At 37.5% G+C, this 10,000-nt stretch overlaps 1 protein-coding gene across 1 annotated transcript in view; it reads right to left on the bottom strand.

Annotated features, from left to right (window-relative positions):
- Positions 1-3,879: 3,879 nt before the first annotated feature.
- Positions 3,880-10,000, bottom strand: part of LOC122243971 (uncharacterized) — a 6,684-nt gene continuing 563 nt past the window's right edge. The window contains exon 2 of the mRNA XM_043001746.2: positions 3,880-8,031. Coding sequence (XP_042857680.2) covers positions 4,438-8,031 — 3,594 coding nt within the window. The 3' untranslated portion in view covers positions 3,880-4,437. The remainder of the gene's footprint in view (positions 8,032-10,000) is intronic.

Here is a 10,000-nt window from a genome sequence, read left to right as displayed (position 1 = left end):
TCATCATTACTATCATCATTACTATCATCATTACTATCATCATTACTATCATCATTACTATCATCATTACTATCATCATTACTATCATCATTACTATCATCATTACTATCATCATTACTATCATCATTACTATCATCATTACTATCATCATTACTATCATCATTACTATCATCATTACTATCATCATTACTATCATCATTACTATCATCATTACTATCATCATTACTATCATCATTACTATCATCATTACTATCATCATTACTATCACCATTACTATTATCATTACTATCATCATTACCATCATCATTACCAACATCATTACTATCATCATTACTATCATCATTACTATCATCATTACTATCATCATTACTATCATCATTACTATCATCATTACTATCATCATTACTATCATCATTACTATCATCATTACTATCATCATTACTATCATCATTACTATCATCATTACTATCATCATTACTATCATCATTACTATTATCATTACTATCATCATTACTATCATCATTACTATTATCATTACTATCATCATTACTATCATCATTACTATCATCATTACTATCATCATTACTATCATCATTACTATCATCATTACTATCATCATTACTATCATCATTACTATCATCATTACTATCATCATTACTATCATCATTACTATCATCATTACTATCATCATTACTATCATCATTACTATCATCATTACTATCATCATTACTATCATCATTACTATCATCATTACTATCATCATTACTATCATCATTACTATCATCATTACTATCATCATTACTATCATCATTACTATCATCATTACTATCATCATTACTATCATCATTACTATCATCATTACTATCATCATTACTATCATCATTACTCTCATCATTACTATCATCATTACTATCATCATTACTATCATCATTACTATCATCATTACTATCATCATTACTATCATCATTACTATCATCATTACTATCATCATTACTATCATCATTACTATCATCATTACTATCATCATTACTATCATCATTACTATCATCATTACTATCATCATTACTATCATCATTACTATCATCATTACTATCATCATTACTATCATCATTACTATCATCATTACTATCATCATTACTATCATCATTACTATCATCATTACTATCATCATTACTATCATCATTACTATCATCATTACTATCATCATTACTATCATCATTACTATCATCATTACTATCATCATTACTATCATCATTACTATCATCATTACTATCATCATTACTATCATCATTACTATCATCATTACTATCATCATTACTATCATCATTACTATCATCATTACTATCATCATTACTATCATCATTACTATCATCATTACTATCATCATTACTATCATCATTACTATCATCATTACTATCATCATTACTATCATCATTACTATCATCATTACTATCATCATTACTATCATCATTACTATCATCATTACTATCATCATTACTATCATCATTACTATCATCATACTATCATCATTACTATCATCATTACTATCATCATTACTATCATCATTACTATCATCATTACTATCATCATTACTATCATCATTACTATCATCATTACTATCATCATTACTATCATCATTACTATCATCATTACTATCATCATTACTATCATCATTACTATCATCATTACTATCATCATTACTATCATCATTACTATCATCATTACTATCATCATTACTATCATCATTACTATCATCATTACTATCATCATTACTATCATCATTACTATCATCATTACTATCATCATTACTATCATCATTACTATCATCATTACTATCATCATTACTATCATCATGACTATCATCATTACTATCATCATTACTATCATCATTACTATCATCATTACTATCATCATTACTATCATCATTACTATCATCATTACTATCATCATTACTATCATCATTACTATCATCATTACTGGCCCCAATGGAGATTGGGACCTCCATATGAACACCTGCATGGGTTCACAAGGGGTAAGAGCGCAACTCACAGCATGGACACCTTACTGAGCACTGTCACCAACACCAGATCTGTCATTGTCTTCCTGGACCTGGAAAGGCTTTTGAACTAGCAAGTCCACTCGCTATTCAGGAGATCCTGATCCGCAAGGGAATCAAAGGCAGACTGCTTGCTTAGATTGGTGACTATTTTCGGAACAGAACTGCCAGAGTGAAGTTCCAAGGTCACCTTTCCAGGCATCTGCCCCTGGGGAATGGCACTCCACAAGGGAGGGGGGGTCCTTAGCCCGGCTCTGTTTAACACCTTCATGTTAAGCATCCTCGACATTCCACTCCAGCAGGGTGCAAGATCATTTCTTATGCAGATGATCTTGCAATTATTTCTACAGGGAGATGAAATGAGAACATAACAAGAAAGGCCCAGCGTTGTCTGGACTTATTGTCTGAGGAATGCCGCAGGATTGGGCTTAAGATCTCAGCAGCCAAGTCGAAGGCAATGGCGCTGAAACACGATGTCCGCGACCAAAGGGTTAGATCTAGAGTGGATTCACATCTACCAATACTTGGGGGTATGGGTTGATGATAACCTCACCTTCCGCTCTGATATTAAATATCTCCTAGACCGGACCAAAGCAAGACTCTGTCATGAGAGCTCTGTCTGGGCACCGGGTACCGAGATCCTTCTGTTTGCACGCTGTCCGTCCCATTTTGGACTATGCCTCCGTCGCCCTGATCATAGTCAAGCCTGGACCCAGGAAAGGGCTTGACATCATGCAAAACCAGCACATAGAAAGGTCTATGTAACAGAATAACCCCAACATATGACAATATCGAGTTAGAAGCCATAGTAGAAACAACAAACAAGAGAAATCTTAAAGCAGGCAAAGCTGCAGGAATCTATAGAGAGTTCCCGGGAATGGTCATACACCTCACATTATTAATAAATGCGATCACCAATCAACCAGGAAGCCTACCAAAGTCATATCAGCACTATAACTAGTAAAGAAAACAGACAACCCAGACAGTTATCGACCAGTCTCAGTGCTATGCTGCGCTTTCAGACTGCTGGAGCTAATCATGGTCACTTTACTTCTGTTTATACTTGAAAGCCACATTCTTTTTGAACGAGCTAGTTTTAGACAAAAGAGACATATCTATAGGAACTGGCTTTCACATCCCACTGAGGGTCTGCCCACGAACCTTAAAGTAAAATAGGCACTGTCTTCAAAGAACTCACAGTAGCTTTTAATAAATAGTCTTTAACATGTGTGGCTGATGCTGAAACTTGCTAAAACCATCAAAATTAAGACAATACTTAAACCTTTAAAGATAATTATAGGATTAAGAACTTTTCATGTACGTCTATTAATTATCAATATTGTTATTATCATTATCATTATTCAGAAACACCAAAGTTAATATCTGAAGTAAGTAAGCATATTTGTCAAACATATTGTAATACTTTCAACTTTTAACAACCTTTTTTGGAGAGTAGTATGAATGAAATTTCCATTCAGGTGAATGATGATAATATTGGAAACTTTATGTCTACAATAATTATACGGTCTTCCTTACTCTCAAAGTAATTGTAATTCTAAATCTAAACTATCAGTATCATTAGAAGTAGCAGTAGAGTCGTTATTGTCATTATCATTATATATCATTATAATCATCATTGTTTTCATTACTAATACTATCAACTTCATTACCACTGAATTAATATCCTTGTTATTAGCATATCCATCACTACTTCTACAGTAATTTTTGTTATGATTCTGACACATTGGAGGAAGGTAAGAATTCTTGCACGAACATTCCCTAATTACGATTTCAGGTACGTGATAATCAAAGAACACTTTATCTAATATATTTTAATGCCCAAAAATTTATGATAATGATAATAAAGCATGAAAGTCGAACGTGAATTCAAAAAGTATAACGGTCAAAATCACCTCAATGCCCTTTTTCTTCATTTCTTCTGGTAACAATATCAATACTATTAATATCATGTGGGAGACCTGGACAAAGAGAAACCTGAAAACATGTCCAACACATTACATTATAGAAGTTTTTTTTTCTTAAATACTATCTCATGGTTGCCATTTCATTGTTTACCCCTCATTAACGTTCCTTGATCCGGTGATTAATGACAATGGAATCTTTTAAAGTAAGATAAACAATCACGTGTCTCAGCGTGAGAGATGAGCAGTTGCGCATGTTTTATATAATTAGTTGCCAAAGTCGAGGGTTCATGCGCATCCGTGCGCGGCGGCTTCATGTTCAACGGTTCTGAAAGTCCTAAGTGTATTGCTTTTGTAACAGAATTTCCCATAATCCCCCAGCCCACCAGCACATCCCAGTTTCGACACCTCTGGTAAGTGGATATGTGTGTTATTCATTCATTTCATAAGCATGTAGTTTCATCTGATGTTTGGATTCTCGAATTTCAGTTCTTTTGGGTACCACATATCCGGCAAATGTCTTCGCCTGCGCCCTTGAAAAAATGGTTGCTGTCCTCCGAATGCCGCTGCCAGCTGCGCCTGCTGGAAGCGTTGCTGTGCCGCCTGTTCCTCCATGGCTATGGCCATATAGGCAGCGCTGGTGGCAAAGATGATTCCCAGAAGCAGCAGTGTTGGGGACGAGAAGAGTGACTGTAGCAGAGAGTTCATTTCTTCGCGGTCCATCATCTCTGGGCCGCTGTCACTAGCAGGCTCTGGCGGAGCCTCATCAATCAGTGGCCCGATTTCTTCATCCTCCACAGGACCTGGTGTCTCTTGTACTTCTGGTAGTACAACATTAATAACAGGCCCGCCCATCTGCATACTGCTTTGCTGCGGCGGCCGATAGTTAACAATCCCACTGCCTGATGGTCTACCATTTCCCATCTGGGCTGGATCTTGCCTAAGCTGTAACAACCCCTGGTTTCTATCAGGACGGTTTGGTACGCCACCAACGCTCAGCCTGTTTTCACAGAAACCACTCGTGCCTTCATTGCGGCAGAGGAGACCCACGGTTCCATGCCCGCTGTTGTCGTTGTCCCGGATTCCGGACGATTCCAGTTCCCCAACTCTATTCGCGAGGATGTTCGAGTCTGGGGAAGATCCTACGGCGCCTGGTATGCTTTGTGCATCCGAACCCCCCACAACAACGTTTGAAGTTCTAGAGAAAATAGGCTCAGACACCACAGCAGGTCGTGGAGTCCCATTTCTTGTATTAGAGTTGGGAAGAGATTCAGTTCTTTGAGTAACAAGACTGATGTTACCGCCGCTGCCATGTGCCTCTGAAGTACTGTCATTAGTCTGACTACTACTGTCATGGCCAGAGTGACTACTGTGCGGAGTATGACCACTTGCGATACCATTAACACTGTGCCCATCGTGACTGATATGTCCTCCATGATTATTGTGATTAACGAGAGCACCATGTTCAGTATGACTGCCGTGTCCTCCATGATTATTGTGATCACCATGAACACCATGTCCAGTATGACTGTCGTGTCCTCCATGGTTATTGTGATCACCATGAGCACCATGTCCAGCATGACTGCCGTGTCCTCCATGGTTATTGTGAGTGCCATGCCCAGCATCACTTCCATGCGCAGAGTGTTGAGGGTGGGCACCATGTCCATTATGCTGTGCATGACTGCTATCTGTACCATGGTCAGGATGGCTACCAGACCCATGAAGATGGGCACTTGGTTGTTGTGTTGTTGGAACCTGTTGCGGGTGAAAATTTTGGGGAGGATAGTATGGGTAGGGTGGGTATGGGTATGGATACGGGAAAGGGAGATAGGGTGGTGCCTGGGTAGTAGTACCCACAGTCGGAGAGGCTTGAACTGCCATCACAATAGAAGATACGACGTCTTGCATTCCTACAGGAAGCTGAGAAATGATTTGTTGCTGTTCTTGCGAAAGCTGTGGGACAGGACTTGGGTGCTGGTGTAGTGCAGGGGAGAGGCGATTCGGGAAAAAGTTAGGCGGGATATTCTGCGAAGGAGCGTCACTCTGGCGAAAGTTTGCAGCGCTGAAATTCGGTCGTAGCTGCTGTCCCTCTGGTGGTAATATTTTATTTACTTGTTCTTCTTTGGAAAGAACAGTGTTGTTATGATGCCATAGACCAGATTCCTTTTGAGTGTGGTATAGGTGCCGTAAATCGTCAAACAAGTTGAGAGTCTGTAGGTCATGGGCATTCATGGTAAAAAGATGATTTAGTACTTCTGCTGGCAGTCGCTGAAGCATTTTCATCTGAGTGCTTCCAGAATTTTCCTCCAATACTGGGATCATCTCGAGTTTCTCCATCAAGCCTAGTGTTTCCAGATCTTCTTTCTCCATGCCTTTTAACATTTCCATAACTTCAGGATTTACGGGAGTCATACCAAGACTGGAATAGTTATTTTGGTGGTTTTGGAATTTATGAACAGGATATACTTGTGTTTCCGTGAAATTCGTGCCCCACTTATAATACACTTGCGTTTTGTTTTCGCCATATCCACTAATGTTCCCTAAGAAATCTGTCTGAACATTATCGACTTTCTGAGTTGCAATATCTTCGTTACCGCCATTCACATTCCCAGTGCCATTTACAAAGGCTGCTTCAGAGTTATCACTAAGATCGTCCTTGCTGAACGGCCCACCACGGCGCATAAACTTTGATGGGCTGAGAACCAATTCGCCGTCTATGTATTCATAGTAATCCTCGTAACCAGTGGCGAGGACTTCATTTTCAGACAGATCGCCTTGTTTAGTTGCACCAGGCTTCTGTAACATTTCTTCATTAAGATGGAATTCGTTATGCATTGATTTCGTAGTTAGAGTTGGAGTTTCCGTCGTCAGGTATTTGAGAGAACTGTCGTTTTCATTCAGACTATTCTGTGCCGGCGCGTTCATCTCTGGAGAATCCTCAGTGAAGGAGACTGCGTCGACTGAAGGATCTGAACTGTCTTGTGTAGTGCCCTGAGATGGGTTAATGGAGGAGCCATTTTCATGGAGGTAGCTCGCCAGAATTCTATCCACCTCTTGAATAGTTTCTGTCTCTTCCGTTGTGCTAAGTGAGTTTGCATACTCTGTGTTACCATTTTCAGAAAAGGTGGTATTCCGAATATTCGACGAGGGACCATCGCTGCTATTTGAGAGTTGCAATGCTATTACTGGAGTTTTAGGAGTTGTAGGATTAACCTTGTCATTATCATGACTCGCTTGTACACCCATGGTATCGTTAACTAGAAGCCCAGTGGAAATAGATAGGTCCGCAATTGACGCCAGCTGCTGTTTGATATATTCAATTTCTGAAAGGTCATTCTCTGCATTTCCAATTTCGTTGCCGCTCGTTTTCTCAAACCGATTGCTAAAAGGGAACACTGGCATCGTAGCCGCATTCCCGCCGGAGTTCGGGGCTTGAATCCCCGAATTTCCCAAACCTCCCGAATTACCCACAATGCTCTGAATACTCTCCGGATCTTGATAAACCGACGAAGCGCCGAAGCGTTGAGTTAAAGCCGCCACAAGTTGGTTGATAATGGCGGGGTTTCGGGAGTTGATCATGATGTAACCCGGACGGTCCCCGGTGGGTTTAGAGATCACCTCATCGACGTAGCTCTGAATCATGGACACGGCGCCCAGAGGGTCACTGCCAACGACACTGGTAATAGGCGCATTACCTTGGCTCCCGCTGCCAAATCTGTTGACCTGTCCTTGGAACTGTTTACCTTCATTGAATCTACTGTTGTGAGAGGCACTATCATCGCCCTCATTGAAAGAGCGACCTTTCTTTGCTTCCGCGAATGCACTCGGAACCTCCTCTGTTCCTAGACCTTCCACACTCTCTTCCGTCGCTCCTGCCTCTTCTTCAGCTTCTACCTCGATCTTGCGAGGAGTCAACAAAAGGAGAAGATTCGATCCCGGAGTAGGATCTTTCGACGCTCCTTCTCCCTGACTCAAACGAAACGGAGATCCTGCGGCAGTCGCGGCACTCACTTCCGCAGCCCAAAAGTCCACGGATGCTACCGCAGCCACGACCTGTTGGAAATGTTGCTGTTACTAGCGGTCTTTCTAGAAAAAAATAAAAACGTTAAGCTTTGCTCGAGTGTATTCATATGGGTTTTGTTATTGTGATGTATATGTGGAAATTACCATAATTACACTCTATTTTTTGTAGGATCACTTTCCCCAAACATATCATTCTTATAATTATTTGTTTATTTATTATTACTGTTTATCATTATTTTTTTATTACTATCACCATCATTATCATTACTATTATTATTAACATTATTATTATAATCCTTATTATCATAATCATTATTATTATCATAACTATTATTTTTATCATCATAATTATTATGATTTTCACTATTGTTACCATCAGCATCATTGCTTTTATCATTAACATCTGTATCACCGATACTTCGTTATGACCATCATGATCATCAGCACCATCAATGTTGCCAATAACCCTTCTATTATTTTTAGTAGCACCTCTTTCACTGCTTCTCACCTCATTGCAATACTATCAACAGTATAACTATTATTTCTACCATCATCATTATTATTACAACCTACATTGCCTCTATTGTATCATTATTGAATACCAGAAACATTATCATTTATTCTATTGTTGTTGTTACTGACATCATCATCATTATCATTATCTCTATCATCATCAGTGTTGGTATAATCATTGTCATTAGTACTACAGTTATGATGATTATTACTATGATCAGTTACTATTACTATAATAATAATCATTATCATTACTATCACCGTTATCATAATCATTAGTATCATTGTTGGTACTATTATCATTCCTATCATTATTATTATCATTGTTACTATCATCATCATCATCCTCAGTATTTTTATTATCACAGTTATTGCAATCACTATCATCGTAACTATAATCATCATTACTATTATCATCATGTAAGTTATTATATCCATCGTCAATGTTATTATTAATATGATTATCTACATCATCCTACCATTATTATCATATAATCATTACCATTATCATTAACATCATTAGTATCATCATTTAATATCATCAATATACAAATACTATAACTACCACTGCAGTTACTAATGTAATTGTTAGCATTATAATAGTGATAATAATGATAAAAGTAGTCATAACAATAATAATAAAAGTTATAATTGATGATGATGGTGACGCTGATGGTGATCACAATCATAATCATAATGATTATGTTGTTGATAAAATGCAATGGTGATTATTATCATCATCATTATCATTCTTTCACAATACTACTTTCATCACCACAGTTATTATCATTATCATTATAATTCTCACGTAATACCATTTTCATCATCACAGCTATTATCATCATCATCTTAATACCATCTAAATGCTTCAATCATGACAAGCATACCAAGAGTAATAACCGGAGAATGATAACATAATTATTGCAATACTATTATCAATATCATCATTAACGTCATCACTATCACTGCAGTAGTACACGTAGTTGTAGTTGTAGGAGTAGTAGTATATTTGTGACAATATTAATGGCAGATAAACCCGTAAATCCACTATACACAAAACATATTTATCAATAAATATAGTGGGGTTTATCTGCCATTTTATCAACACGGAAGAGTGTTTTGCCAGTCGACAATATTAATGTATGTATTTCCATAGACGTAATAGACATGGCGGTATTGTTTTACCATTGGTATCATTATTTTTTTATTATTTCTGTTGGCCTTATAATGATTGTCATTATTATTATCATTATTACTATGCCTATTATGTTTCTTATTAGCACATTTGTCTTTATCAAAGACAGTGTTAACGCCGTTGTCAATGTCTATTAGTATTTATTATTATTATTATTATTATTATTATTATTATTATTATTTTATCTATTTACAGATTATCTAATCACAAATGCGCGTATCATTATTACTAATTTTAATGGCTGGTTATATTAGGAACATCATCAGTGCAGTGCAATTGCAGTGAGTGATA

The sequence above is a fragment of the Penaeus japonicus genome, unplaced genomic scaffold, assembly GCF_977035675.1.
Source record: "Penaeus japonicus unplaced genomic scaffold, GWHDUDI00000001_assembly GWHDUDI00000020, whole genome shotgun sequence".
Lineage (NCBI taxonomy): Eukaryota > Metazoa > Arthropoda > Malacostraca > Decapoda > Penaeidae > Penaeus > Penaeus japonicus.
The sequence above is the reverse complement of the archived record's forward strand: the minus strand, read 5'-3'. Positions and strand labels throughout refer to the sequence as shown.